This window comes from Lynx canadensis, chromosome B2, assembly GCF_007474595.2.
Source record: "Lynx canadensis isolate LIC74 chromosome B2, mLynCan4.pri.v2, whole genome shotgun sequence".
Lineage (NCBI taxonomy): Eukaryota > Metazoa > Chordata > Mammalia > Carnivora > Felidae > Lynx > Lynx canadensis.
In genome coordinates, this window is record NC_044307.1 from 87,336,974 (window position 1) to 87,352,248 (window position 15,275).

General features: G+C 37.3%; 2 protein-coding genes across 2 annotated transcripts in view; both read left to right on the forward strand.

Annotated features, from left to right (window-relative positions):
• UFL1 (UFM1 specific ligase 1) overlaps window positions 1-7,184 on the forward strand; it is a 33,273-nt gene extending 26,089 nt beyond the window's left edge. Inside the window, exons 14-19 of the mRNA XM_030315995.2 lie at window positions 1,143-1,309; window positions 1,391-1,521; window positions 3,106-3,186; window positions 3,475-3,560; window positions 4,098-4,278; window positions 5,153-7,184. Of these exons, the coding sequence (XP_030171855.1) occupies window positions 1,143-1,309; window positions 1,391-1,521; window positions 3,106-3,186; window positions 3,475-3,560; window positions 4,098-4,278; window positions 5,153-5,371 (865 nt within the window). The 3' untranslated portion in view covers window positions 5,372-7,184. The remainder of the gene's footprint in view (window positions 1-1,142; window positions 1,310-1,390; window positions 1,522-3,105; window positions 3,187-3,474; window positions 3,561-4,097; window positions 4,279-5,152) is intronic.
• A 6,568-nt stretch (window positions 7,185-13,752) lies between these two features.
• FHL5 (four and a half LIM domains 5) overlaps window positions 13,753-15,275 on the forward strand; it is a 44,081-nt gene continuing 42,558 nt past the window's right edge. Inside the window, exon 1 of the mRNA XM_030315997.2 lies at window positions 13,753-13,982. The gene's annotated coding sequence lies outside the window, so the exon portion shown is untranslated. The remainder of the gene's footprint in view (window positions 13,983-15,275) is intronic.

Genomic DNA, 15,275 nt, shown 5'->3' on the forward strand with positions numbered 1-15,275 from the left:
TTACAGTACTAGTTGGGAGAAAAACACCAACATAATAGCTGGCTGCTCTCTAACATAGCATGAAAAGGAACATCTAAAAGAAAGAAAAGACCATTTTCTATCTGGACGTGACAGAGAGTAAACAGTGCACTTTTAAAAAAGGGGAGAAATAAAGTAACAAACTGTCTTCAAAGAGAATAAATTTAGACAGCACTAGCTTGTAATTGAGCCAAGCTAAATTTACTTTATGGAAGTGAAAAACATTGTGTATAACTTGACCATTACTAACTAACGTGATTTTCCCTCAAGGTAGTTCCAGTGTGTAAGCTATAAATGCAGTCCAGGAGCCCAGTGCATCTAACATTGAATTTAGAATATAGCTTTTGTAGTGAGATTTTTTCATTTCACTGAATGTTTTTGTACATGAATATATTAAATAATCACATTTTTCATATGTAAAAAAATGGAGTAGTTACCTCTAATCATTTGCCATTACTTTTTAAAAAATCTTTTCTGGGGGTGCCTGAGTGGCTTAGTCAGTTGAGTGTCCAACTCATGAACTCATGAGTTGAACTCGTGGTTCATGAGTTCAAGCTGCATGTCAGGCTCTGTGCTGACAGCTCAGAGCCTGGAACCTGCTTCAGATTCTGTGCCTTCCTCTCCTTCTCTCTGCCCCTCCCCTGCTCATATTCTGTCTCTCTCTCAAAAATAACCATTAAAAAAATTTTTTTATAAAAATAAAATAATCTATTCTGAGTTGTTGAGCATAAAGTTTTTAATGTGTTATCTTTTATAGTACTTTAGAAATTGAGAATTTATTATTCCCAAGGATGGGAAACAGATTTATAGTCTATTCTCCAAATTAACTTTTAAAAACTACTTTGAATTGAATTTGAATTTGAATTGAAACTTCTGTTACTGCTATTCTTACTGTCTTTAGTGCAATAATTTTGAGTACTGTAAGACTGAGAAAAGTAAATGCATTTAAGTGATAAGTCCTAGGCTTAGAGGACAAATTCTTGGGAACTAGTCTCCAAATTAATCTTGTTTGTTTAAAAAATATAGAGGTCTTCCCTTAAGGCCTATTTCCATAGAAGCAAAATTTCTTAGATGCATAAATCCAGTACTTTTTAATAAACTAAATATATTTATCTTGTGTACAGACCCCTTAATAAAACTTACCTCGAGGTGGTGCGTTCAGTGTTCATGTCTTCAACTTCTTCTGCCTCTGGAACTGGTCGAAAGCGCACTATCAAGGACTTGCAAGAAGAGGTTTCAAACCTGTATAATAACATTCGGCTTTTTGAAAAGGGGGTGAAGTTCTTCACAGGTATACTTGGTGGTGTTTTTTTCATTGATTCTCATAATTGTTCTTGGACATTCATTTTAATAAAACACCTTTATTTTCCAGATGATACGCAAGCTACTCTTACAAAGCATTTGCTGAAGACAGTGTGTACTGATATCACTAACCTCATTTTCAACTTCTTAGCTTCGGATTTAATGATGGCAGTAGACGATCCTGCAACCATCACAAATGAAGTATGATAGTGATTTGTTTGCCATCCTTGATGTGTTTAGTTTTGAAATAAAAGCATGCTTTATTTTCTCACACCAGGAATAGTCTAAAGGAGAGTAAAATATAAGAAAGGGTTTTTAGGGAAAACATCCATCAGATTTTTAGTTCAAATTGGTAATATAACCGGTCTTTTGAAAGTAATGATGGTTAATTACTTTAGAATCAACACTTTTATTTTTTCCTAATTATTATGGTGTCACATCCCTTTCTCGTGCTGAGTTGCAAATCCCTTAACAGTGCTATGGCCTGATTGCATAACTCTGCAGTCATTTTCACTTACTGGCACCATCTCTGTTCAATATTTAAATAAATTGTAATTTATTTGTTAAAATTCTAATCTCAAACTAAATTCAAAGTTCATTTCTTCCCTTCTTGAAATGTAAGGTAGGGCAGTGGCTCCTAGTTGCCTAGAGAAGGAAGTGTGATCTGTCCCTAACTCTCCTCCTCTACTTCTTCTCTGTCCTTCTTCTCTGATCCACTTAATGTTTGAGATTTAGAAAAAATGAAAGAGGCAAAAAGTGCCTCATAAGAATGACTGCATATCACTGATTATGACCTAGGTCCAATGCTGTGGTCTCTCGTGATGTGGCCATTGCCACATAGATGGCATAGGTTGTTTGGGGGATGTTTTTTAGCATGTGACTCCCTCTCATGGCAAGGACCACCCCCTAAACTTCCAAACAGGTTATTTCTCCTGTCTACCCCAGCAAAGTACTGTCCCCCTTCCTCCTTTAGCTTGACAGTGAATCTCCAGATGCTTGGGCAGTTCATGTATCCTGCCTCTGTGCCAACTTCTGCTGTGAGAAATACATGGGGTCCTGTCCTGTGCCCTTTGGGGGCTACGGAAGGATTTAGTGTGCCATGTGACGGGGAGTCAGTAGGTTGCCCTAGTCTTCCAAGACTCACTGTAACTTTCGGGGCCTACTGGCCAAGCCATTCCAGTAGGCCTCCACCAGAAATTTCATACTAGGTAGGGCCATCAGATGGGTCAAGAATGCCACCAAATTTCTTGAGACACATCTGTGTGGACGGGGTGCTGAAAAGACCACACACCAAATAGCATAACAACTGTCCATCCATAGAGCAAGTTCTCTAGTTTATAGGCATTCTTAAACTTTATTCAAGAGTGAGACCCCCTTCACTTGGCATTAGGAAGAACATTCTTCCCACCCCAATGAAAAAGAGAGGGAGTAGCCTCTTGCCCCAAATTCTCTTTTACCCACAAGGTAAATGGTTCTCTCTCCCTCCTCCCTCAGCCCACCCCCTGCCACTCCCCTGCCCCATCTTCCTCTTACATTGCTGGGCCAGAAGGGAGGAGCAAAGCTATATCTAGCTTCATTGGCTGACTGGTTGTTAGCTAGCTTTCAGATACTAGAATGCTTTTGGCATGTTTTTATCCCTAGTTTGAGAGCTAAAACTCAAAAACAAAGATAAATTCTATTCAGTATTCTATTATAGCAACAAATATACTTTGTTTTGTTTTGTTTGATCTTATATCCACCACATGTTAAAGTCACAATCCCAAAAGAATTTTTTTCCCCTTATAGGTAAGAAAAAAAATTTTAAGTAAATTATCAGAAGAAACCAAAGTAGCTCTCACAAAACTACATAGCTCTCTGAATGAAAAAGTAAGTAAAGTTGGATTCTGTTTAGATAATGGGGCTAGAATTTATGACCTTTGAGTACATTTTTATAAGAATAATTGTAAACTAAATCTCTTTGGGAGGTGAAGGGGGAGAACAGGCTGGGGACATTTTATCCTCTTTAGTCCTAAATCACAATGTCAAGTTTAATAACAAAATGACCTTTTTAAAAATTGTATTTAGGGTGTGATATTATAGAACAGTATTAAATGACTGTATTTCTTTAGGAAACCTGTTAATAAAAGTAAATTATGGCATTAAATACCTTTTCAGAGCATAGAAGACTTTCTTTCTTGTCTGGATTCTGCAGCAGAGGCTTGTGATATTATGGTGAAAAGGGGAGACAAAAAAAGGGAAAGGTAACAACATTCAATTAATCTACATTATTAACAGATTCTTAGATGTGTGATATTTCATGTCTGAAGTTGGTGACTATGTGGATCTTGCACAGAGAACTCTTGTATCCAAATGGCTGCATACCTTTAAGCGTATTCAATACATAGGTCTCCCTCTCTGACCCATTTTGATAGGGTAGCAAGGTTCCCTAATCCCCTAGTAGATCAAGCCTGGGAACTTTATGTTGGCTTCGAGACCTGCTGTAGAAAGCTTATGTGCATTAGTGCACTTCTGTCTGATTCCCAACAACTTAAAATAAAAAGTATATCTTGAGTATCCCTGCTATCTAGTTTTCTGTATCATTCTCTAGCATATTGGTTTATCCATACCATTTAGGGTCAAGTGTGTCTATATTTCCTATTTAAAATATCCCTTAAGATGTTTATGGAGCTAGATAACTAAACTGGAGAAGCTAAAAATGAATACAGAAGGGAAGAAGTGAAATTGATGAGAGCTGGTGAAAATATGATAATGTGTTTTGTGATTTTATTTTTGTTTAGGCAGATATTGTTCCAGCATCGACAAGCACTGGCTGAACAGCTAAAAGTCACAGAAGACCCTGCTCTTATTCTGCACCTCACATCAGTCCTTCTGTTTCAGTTCTCAACCCACAGCATGCTCCATGCACCTGGAAGATGTGTCCCACAGATCATCGCCTTTCTCAGTAGTAAAATTCCAGAGGTATCATCTTGTCAGTGCACTCGAAACTTTTAAAGCTTTTAGATTCTGAAGATTTTGAATGGATAGGTTTGCATCATCGTAAACAGTAAGACACAAAACATGTTAATATGATTTCCCGTTCAAGAATGTGAACAGTGATAGAAGATTGATTTTAAAAACTCAGCATAGGGGCACCTGGGTGGCGCAGTCGGTTGAGCATCCGACTTCGGCCAGGTCACGATCTCGCGGTCCGTGAGTTCGAGCCCCGTGTCAGGCTCTGGGCTGATGGCTCAGAGCCTGGAGCCTGTTTCCGATTCTGTGTCTCCCTCTCTCTCTGCCCCTCCCCCGTTCATGCTCTGTCTCTCTCTGTCCCAAAAATAAATAAAAAAAAAAAAAAAAAAAAAGTTGAAAAAAAAAAAAAAACTCAGCATAGCTCAAGAATCTTTTGGGATCCTACAGGATCTATAGTAAAAAAAAATATTCTGAATTTGGAAATCTAAGCTTTCAAAAAAGATGTAATAATGTCCAGTCTTCCAATTCAGCTTATGTAAATTTAACCTGTTGTTCAAGGACCAGTTCAAAAAAGTCTTACCCTGCACAGATTCTTCTGAGAAACTTCTCAGCTAAAAGTAATTGGGCTTCTTTGAACTTCCATGTAACTTTGACTAAATGTCTGGTGATAGAACCTAGCCAAGTCGGTTTACATTAAAATGATCTGTATTCATGTTTTATCACCCCTAACCTGTCAACTTGCCAGCAAGGACCTTGCTTGATTCAGTTTTCTACTTAAGATGATTATACTGATTTATAAAGATGGGTGTTGGTTGAACAAATCATGCTTGTTCCACAGAAAATTAATGTTTGTTAACTTTTCTTCTCCTTTCTCTTTTCACAGGATCAGCATACTCTTTTGGTAAAGTATCAAGGTTTAGTTGTAAAGCATTTAGTTAGTCAAAATAAGAAGACTGGCCAGGGAGATGATCCTTTGAGTGATGAATTAGACAAAGAACAAGAAGATATCACCAATACTACTCGTAAAGAGCTTCAAGAACTTTCTTCATCCATTAAAGACCTTGTTCTCAAATCCAGGAAGTCATCTATGACAGAAGAGTAATGATCTTAATTTACTTTTATCATATAATATACATTTTTCCCAAAGTTTAATATGGTTGAGTGGTTACCACAAAGTGTTCATTTCACAGTCCTCAGTTCCTCCCAGTAATGCCCCCATGCATACACCCACACACACGCAATTCAGTCTAAACAATAGTGTTGTATTCAATGTAAACCTTATAAAAATGTGAATTTTTATAAATTGGGTTCAACCATGGAAGATTTCTTTTTCACAATATAATTCTAAAAATTAACCATTTCAGTTTTATTTTATTTTCAGATGCTAAATGAAGAATAAATTTTGATATCTTTCATCTCTAGAAAAGGACTCATTCGTTGTGTTGTTAGATTTCAAGTGACATTATTATATATATACCCATATTAGGTGGAAACTTAAAATGTGGCCATGTGTTTTTTAAAAAGGAAAAAAAAAAAAACCCTTTGGTGTCAACAATAAAAATCGTGTATTTTAAAATTACTAGACAATGCTTCAAACCTAAAATACAGAAATTTGCAGAAGAACTTTTTATTACTAAGCCCCTGCTTTTATTTCTGGCAGATAGAGGGCCTCCCATTGCCCCCACAGGAGTGAACTTTTATGTGGTTGACAGTTTCAGGGATGCCTTTACAGCTGCAGAAAAACACCAGAGGGGCCCATTTATTGCTATGGTCTATTCTATTCTAAAACAAGACGCTAACAAGAGTGAGAGAAAAAATAAAAATTACTTCTTAATAGATATAAATCACATTAGAATAACTAAAAATGTAATACAAGTATTTTTTCTTTAACCCAATTTGCATTTCTAAATGTTATTTTTTATATCAGTAGTCACTCTGACTCCTAATGCTTTGTTGTAGGAGGATCTATAAGTGCATTGAAATCATTGAAACTTTTTTTTTTCCAAAAATGGAAATCCATGTAAGAAAATAGGTATTCTTGTTTTCTAAAGACTACTAGTAGTTAAAAGTAACTAAAATAGTTCCTTGGTGTAATAATTTCAAGCAAATTTCAAGCAACAATTTATTATTATCAAAAAGAAACTTATTTTGAATATAATAGTAAGTTAAATTTCAAATATTAAAAAAGTACTATTTTATATAATTCCTCATATGGCATTTAAAACTTCCTGTTTCAAAATGTTTGAATACAAATATCAGTCTACCTCTACTCTAATTCAGACAGAGTGTTAATATTGAGTGAAATTGATACAATTGCTAACTAAACATTATTATTAAAGTTGATAGGAATGTAACCTAAATTTAAAAATGTTTTTCCACTGGTAATTTTCTATTAATGTATTTTCATATGGGCAAAGGAAGAAAATGACAAATCCTCTGTGACCACAAACTCCAGGTAGTTTTTTTATTCAGCTTTCAAAATATTAAAAACCAAACTTAAGGTTTTATCCAGTCTTTAAGAACTTATCATTTATGTTTCAGCAGATACCAGAGTAATCCACATTTGATTCAAACTAGGTCATAAACAATGAAGCAAATAAAATCATTCTGGCCTTCCTAATTTGTAGGAAAAAAAATTGTAGAAAAAAAAAAAATTTGTAGGACGACCAAGCAAATAAAAAGAAAACGATTGTCTTGATCACATTAATTTTTTTTCATTTATCAAAATGGTTCGTATTTTTCACAGTAAATAAGAACAATTTTTATTGTTTTTGAAAACAAAGTGGTATAGCCGATTTTGTATGTAAAAATCTAATCTCACTGATAAATAAAAATTCTTAAATGGTTATCTACTATGATCTTGATGGGAAGATTTAAGAGTGTTATTAAAAATAAAGTTGCCTATTTCTGTTAAATTTTGTGGTACTTTGGAGCTTCCATTATTTTAATTACTACTAGGATTAATTGATGCATATGTTACATGTAACGTATTCACATTTTAAAATTCTTTTTCTGAATATATTTAAAGATTTTATTATATTTTCTTGCACAAAAATAGTTCGATAGTCCTCAGTGTCTCATTCCATGAAAGTTTGCCAGTCGAACCATTTTACCTGAGTAAATCATCTTCGGTTAGCTACATGTCAGCAAATGTACAGCTATACTCTTATCTGCCACTTCCTACTATTGCAGATACAATAGAGCTTTCTGAATAATGTGTTCGTGTGCCCCATTCTCCAGACCACATGTTTCTGAAGAGTCAAGGGAAACCCACTTCTAGCCATCAGAGTGATTCAGTGAACCATGGCCTATCTTATCAAAATCAGTGAATTTTCAGAAAAGATACTGATATGAAATCAGAATAATAAATGTATAAGTTGCTTAATTTGAATATAGAACCATCTTGAACTTTTTAGGGAGTATGTTTTAGACCATAAAGCACCAAAGATGAGGTCAGAGTGCAACAGTGATTGTTCGTGAAGAGGGAGCATGGGGCAAGCGGAGGGCAAAATGCAAGCTGGCACGGCCCCCCCCCCCACCCCAGTTGAATATGAGTGATATTCCTTGGACACTTCTGGCTACTCAGGAACAAAGGAAAAGAGTTTAAGTGCTTGCCATGGTAATGTGGGAATCTAAGGCAAATGAAAAATTAAATTCCCTTACTGCCTACAGCCCATTGACAAGTCCTTGAAACAGGCAGAGTGACCTCCTTCTAGGAGCTCAGCTGTCTCAAGGATGACACTTTCTTTAGGGCAAAAGGAGAACCTTAGCTTAACATCCCAACCTCCAGGATCCTGTAAGTTTACTTCCTTTATCTTAACTGCCCCAAGATATATGCTGGCAATCATACTCCAAGCTTATGGCCCCTCAGTATACATCTAAAGGCTCTTATGACTAAGGTTTTATTAAATGGTAATAAATGTTTCCTTAGCAACACCTAGCCCCTCAAGGTACTGGAAACCTTGCTTCCAAAATTCCTTAGAGACATACTATATCCTTGATCCTCTCTCAACCTGAGGGTATATAAGGAGTTACCCATCATGACCCCATGCAGCTCTTCCTGCCTACGGGTCCTGCCCTGTACTTTAATAAATCACCTTTTGCACCAAAGATGTCTTCAAGAATTCTTTGGCCTTTGGCTCCGGACCACCCCACCATCACACCAAAACTTCATCCCTGCAGCGTGTGGATTGAGAACCAATTCATTGCTTCCCCAGAAATGCTACTCATCCCAGGGCCAATGGGACTTTTTTTTCTATCAAGAATTAACATGTTAGTTGGGTAGAGGTTGGAGACCATGGAAGGTTTGCTTTCTTTGACTAATACCACTGAAGCCTTTACCCCAGTATATATGGGAGATGAAGGAAAAACACATAAACTCAGATGCACATTTTGCACAGAAATCTAGAACCACATTACATTAAAATGGCCTAGATTCGCACAAGTTGCTCTACTTTGAAGTCGACACTGAACAAAAAATTAAATAGAACCTGGGAAAAATTTGTTCCAAACCATCTAACAAAGAAACCTTGACTTTCAGGCTTTCAGAAACAGAATACACAGAAACACAGAAATAAAAAGTGTTTATTCAATTTACACCACCAAAAAAGAAGGAATAACTACTTTGAATAGGTATTAAATTTTTATAAGTTCTCAGTGTTTTATTATTTGTTTTACCAGGTTTGCCTCTATTTGCACCTCTATTTCTCTTCAGTGATTAGTAATACGACTAATCCACATCGTGGATGTGTGTTTACAGAGCAGGAGGAAAGAGATTGTGTTGTGGTGCGATGAAGAAAAGGGAGACATGGTGAATTTCAATCCTGAGCTCAACAATCTCCTGGATACTGTATGACTATGAAGAACTAGGAATACAAATGTAAATCTTAAAAATACACTTTGACTTAGCATAATACACTCTAGTTACATCCACGTTGTTGCAAATGGCAACATTTCCTTCTTTTTGATCACTGAGTAGTCAGAGAAAGACAAATAAATAGATGACTTCACTTACATGTGGAATTTAAGAAGACAACAGATGAACATGGTGCGGGGGGAGGAAAAATAAGATAAAAACAGAAGTAAACCATAAGAGACTCTTAAATACAGAGAACATACTGAGTGTTGCTAGATGGGGGAGATAGGGGAGGTTTGGGCTAAATGGGTGATGGGCATTAAGAAGGGCACTTGTTGGGCACTGGGTTCTATCCTGAAACCAATACTACACTGTATGTTAACCAACTTGAATTTAAATAAATAATTTAAAAATACATATGTTAGTTGAATAAGTAAAAGTATGAAAAATAAATACACCTTGTTTCAAGGAGATGGCAAGAATCAACGAGCAGAGGATGCTATGGGGTAAGAAATGAAAGTCCACTGTCTTGCACAGCGGGGAGGGGAACTGAACAGGCTGGAAATGATCTCCTGAGTCCTGACAGAAAAGTCCTGACAGAACTGAGTCCTGACAGAAAAGTAGGACAAGCCCAGTGAAATCAGGCATTTCTGAGAGAGAGGAGGAGATCGGGAAGTACTAAGACATGAACTAATATGAAATAATGAGACATTTGGGAAACCCTAAGTATGAGAAATGTGATAAATGGTCTGGGGAAGCACTGTAAGCTGAAGCTGGAGAGACCAGAGGGAGATCATGAACTACCTTATATGTACACTAAGCGAAAAAGTTTAGCCATCATCGTGAAAACGGGGAGTTTTACAAGGTTAACCAGGAAAATAAGGTAATTAGATTTGTCATTTAGAAAGACTGCCCATTCTGAAAGGCAGTTTGAGCAGTTTGAGGACATATCAAAATCCTTTAAAATTACTATTATTTATGAAATCAATGTCTCTCCTGTCTGAAAAGTAAAATGTGGACTTGATATGTACAAGTCTTTTTCCCCAGCTTCTAGTCAAAGAGGAGCATGGACAGCCTGCCTTGCCCAGAAAGGAGGCAGTCTCCTTGGCTCTGAAGTACTCTTTTTTATTCAGATGCTAGTCTGCCCCCCAAAAAACCTATATCTGACTAGTCAAGCTAAGACAAAGGTCCTATGGGGTTTCTCATATGTTTCTTGTCATTCAATGTGAAGAAGAAAAAGCACTTGATCAAATTGCTTTCCCACTGATCTTGTCTACTCACCTAAAATATACCTTTCACCTAACTCTACTATGCAGACTTACAGATTGGATTAATTGCTTGAAGACATGACACATGGTAAGTATAGAAAATAGAGTTGTTTGAATAGTATCTAATAAATGTAAATGAACTTAAAGTGAGTGTTTTCTATTTTCCTCCTTCCCCCCTTTCTCACCAAAATCTAAGTCCTTGCGACTCATACATGATAAATGCTCAGGGTCAGTTTTGGTGTTGAAGAAAACAAATCAGAAAGCAAGAGAGACAGAGAGAAGAGAGACCACTAGTCCATAATATATTTCATGTGTTTCATTATATTGCAGCCTTTATTCACAACCACCTTAAAGATACTCGATTTGGAAAATTGTTCATGGTATATTAGGTTAAAAAAAAAAGGATGCAGAACTCTATATAAGGTGGTCTTGGTTTTCTAATTAAATATACTGTATACACATTTGTATAAATGTCCTTGTATGGTTTCCTGCATGTACATACCTAATATTCTAAAGAGATTTGGGCTAAGATTTGACTTGTGGCTGTCTCTTTGATTGCAAGTCATTTTAAATTTTCTTTATTTTTTCAGTTCTTATTCCAGGTTTTCTGTAAGAAGCATTTCTTGCAATTTCTTGTATTTTCTTTTTTTTTAATTTTGACATTTACTTATTTTTTTTAAATTTTTTTTAACGTTTTATTTATTTTTGAGACAGAGAGAGACAGAGCATGAACGGGGGAGGGGCAGAGAGAGAGGGAGACACAGAATTGGAAGCAGGCTCCAGGCTCTGAGCCATCAGCCCAGAGCCCAACGCGGCCTCGAACTCACGGACCACGAGATCGTGACCTGAGCTGAAGTCGGACGCTTAACCGACTGAGCCACCCAGGCTCCCCGAACATTTATTTATTTTTTGAGAGACACAGCACAAGCAGGGAAGGGGCAGAGAGACAGAGACAGAGACACAGAATCTGAAGCAGGCTCCAGGCTCTGAGCTGTCAGCACAGAGCCCAACATGGGGCTTGAACCCACGAACTGTGAGATCATTACCTGAGCCGAAGTTGGGGGGTCAACCGACTAAGCCACCCAGGTGCTCCAGAAGCAGGTATTTTCTAATTTGATAAACTGGTATTTTAAAATACCGTTTTATAGTGATGTAGAGAAATGATAGAAGGGGACTGGACTGAGGCAGCTACTGGTCGTTCTACGACTGATCCAGTAATCCAAGTGAGAAAGGTGAGAATCAGAGTGCAGGGAGGATGACAAATTTGAGGGAGAGCCAACAAAGTAGAACCAGCAGAAGTTGGTGATGGGGATGACTGATGGGGATGGTGGAGAATAAGTGAGGACAGTCTAAGGTGACGGCTTGGATGATTGTGCCCATGCCCTTAGAGAGGATTTGAAGTGAGGAGAAGATGAGGAGCTTTATTAGGGACGGTTGAGTTTGAGATGCCTGGGGACCTGTAGAAAAAGATGGCCAACAGACAACAGGGTACAGATCTGGAGGCTCAGAGAGTGATAACAATTGAAAACACAGGTTTGATAGTCGTATAATTGCTAATGGTTTCCATAGCTCTAGGGAAGGCTGAGATGAATAAAGGGAGAAGAGGCTGATGGTGCTAAAGAAGGAGGAAATCGAGAGAATGTAACTTAGTGAAACCAAATTTAATGAAAGGAAATTTCAAAAAGAAACAGACATGGCAAGAGATGAGAAATCTCAAGTAAGGTTAAAGACGGTGCCCTTTGGAGGGCTAATTAAGACCTTTTATGAGTTTACTGAAGTTTTTTTGGTGCAGTGGTTCAAGTGGAAGACAGAATGCAACTGTGGGAGGATAAAGCAGGAGGGTCAGAAGCTGTATCAGAGAATGTAGACTACCCTCTCAGGAAGCATGGGTGTAAACAAAGACGGTGATGGCCCCATAATTAGAGGGGAACATATACAATTTATATCTCTGAGACTCTACTTCCTCACCTATAAAAGGATAAAAATAATGCCTGGCTAGCAGTAGGGTCATGCGGATTACAATCTATTACTAGTTGAATGTACTTGTGTCCTTTCACTGAATCGATTTGTTGCTGCTGCTCACCATGTTTTCATTTTCATATCTATTTTTTAAGTTTATTTATTTTGAGACAGATAGAGAGAGCATGAGCAGGGAAGGGGGCAGAGAGAGAGGGAGAGAAAAGTTCAAGCAGGCTCTGCTCTGTCAGTGCAGAACCTGACCCAGGCTCAGTCTCATGAACCTTGAGATCATGACGTGAGCCGAAATCAAGAGTCGGACACTAAACCAACTGAACCACCCAGGTGCCCCTCATTCTCATATCTTAAATCATCAAAGTCAGGTGAATAGCAATGCACACATTTCCCCAACTCAACTTTTTTTGGGTTTTTTTGTTTGGTGTGTGTGTGTGTGTATGTGTGTGTGTACTTGAGTTCAATCTCAGAAAATATTAACATATAATTTCTTTAGCACTTAGAACAAGAACAGTTTTTGTCTGGGAACAAATGAAGTTCAGAGAGAACATTTCTTCTCTCGCCCCACTTTATAAAGTGAAGAAATGGCCTCAAGTAGAAATTCTAGGAGCAAATGTCCCTTAGTCCATCTGGTCCACGGAGAATTCCTGTTCTGGATTACGATATTCAAATATAGTTTTAGATACAACTCTCGAAATCTCTATCCACTTTTCATTTTTGAATTGAAGATTTCAAAAGACCAGATGAGTCTATGTTTAAGTGAAGTCATATAGCCAGGACTGTGACATAACAATTGTTGCCAGCTCATAGGGCAATAGGCAGAAAAAAGCAGGGAGTGGTAAGTCCTCAGTGCACGTGCAGGAAGCAGGTAGCTACCTGGAGTTATTCTAGTCAAATCCAAGGCTCAAATTTCCCAAGTTTCCCAAGAAGGCAGTGATAGAAGCCACAACCCAGGGTTTATCTCTCAAGCTACCAAAAATTCTTCAGGTAAGAACATGGGGCTTCATCTCTTTCCAGATAGTTCGACAGAAAAGCTCTGTAGTACAGCCATCTCTAACCTAAGAGACAGGTTCAGATAGTCACCAGAAAGCAAGAAAATGAAACAAAATCAAACAAACAAACAAAACAGATTAATCAAGGAAAAGGAAACTACATCATCCTTTTAGAGATTTTTAAAAATTTAAATATGCCCTTAATTTAGCCTAGGCAGTGGAAATTTCTTGAGTGTGTATGTGAGTTGTCTGTGTATACACATTGTACTTTAAAATTCTGGAGCTTATCCAGATATTTCAAATACTAATTTTGGCAGAATTTCCCTTTAAGGATATCCTGCAGAGAATTTGTTACTCCCAATTTTAAGTAAAAATTGACAAGGAGTGCTTTTTCAGCCCAGTAGGAGTCAGCTACATACACATCACAAGACTTGGAGGAAACCCACTCACCCTCCTATTTTCTTCTACAAAGTTGAAAAAGCTGCAATTGGGGGAACCCTCAGATAGCTCTGGTGGTTCATTCTGTTCCTCTTGGAGTTGACATCTGGATGTGTTGGAGGAAAAAAAATCATCATATATTCTTCTTTCCTACTCTTTAAATCACAGGAAGAAGCAACTTAAGAAAAAGTAAGTTCTGTTTTCTTTTCCATGTTTCCTTTGTGGTTTTTATGTGGTATTTCGGCGTTCATTTTTTTTTTAAGTATGAGCGATTCTTATAAAATTTCTAGTAACCTCTTATGAGAACACTTTTACTTGGCAAGTAAGTGTATACCTTGAAGTTTCTTAGAAACTTTAAAAAGCTATTTGAGCCAACAGTTATCATATGTTATAAGCTGAGCTTTTCAGATTTCTCACTTCAATAATATGTGTGCGGGGGCCACATAGTGGACAGATAACTCTTCAGAGTTGCCTCCTGAGTTGTGAAAATGGCTTTTATACACGTTATAGCTTCATTGCCATAAAACAGAACAAGAACAAAAAAAAAGGTGGCAGGATTCTGGGGATTTATTTGGCTTCGTTTATTTGAATGACTAACTTTATCACTGCGGTTATTTTATGGCTGGGTTTATGTATCCGGAGCACAATTTGAAGTCATTTACAGATTTGAAGTGAGTTAGTGAGATTCCTGCTATTTTCAAGAAAAATCTGCCTGCTTGTTCCAGAAGTAGGCTTAGAGACCATTCCTTTAATTTTTTAAAAATTTTTTAACGTTTATTCATTTTTGAGAGACAGAGTGCAAGCGGGAGAGGGGCAGAGAGAGAGGGAGTCAGAGAATCTGAAGCAGGTTCCAGGCTCTGAGCTGCCAGCACAGGGCCCGATGTGGGGCTCGAACCCATGAACCACAAGATCATGACCTGAGCCGAAGTCGGATGCTTAACTGACTGAGCCACCCAGTCGCCCCAAGATCATTCCTAGTGTTAGGTTTTCTGAGATTGAATTGAAATGTCTGTATGTCTGGCCCACACAAATATATAATCTATTACAGGAATCTTAAGCATTGCTTCTTGAAACAAACAGCGTTTCTTAAGCAAAAGCATACATTCCATATGTGTTTACACTTTCTCCCTCACTAGTTTAGTCAGACCCTCTGTGGTATCTGTCAGCCATTTGAAAACTAAGCCGTTAGTTTGGGTTTCAAACATGTGGAAACTGAAAAGAATCATGAATAAAACGTGTAATCCTTATAAATAAAATGTAAGAAAATCCTCATGTCATTTTAGCTGTCATTTCACATTCATAATATCATCATGTATAAATTCTAGCATTTTCATCAGCAAAGCCTATAGATTAATATTTAATGCAAATATTGCAAGCATGTATCATACAAGATATTTCTTAACATATTTGTTATGATACATGCCTGAAGCCATAATCCAAATTGTTTGATGGGGAAGGTAAACTCTGATGTCTGTTTTCTAC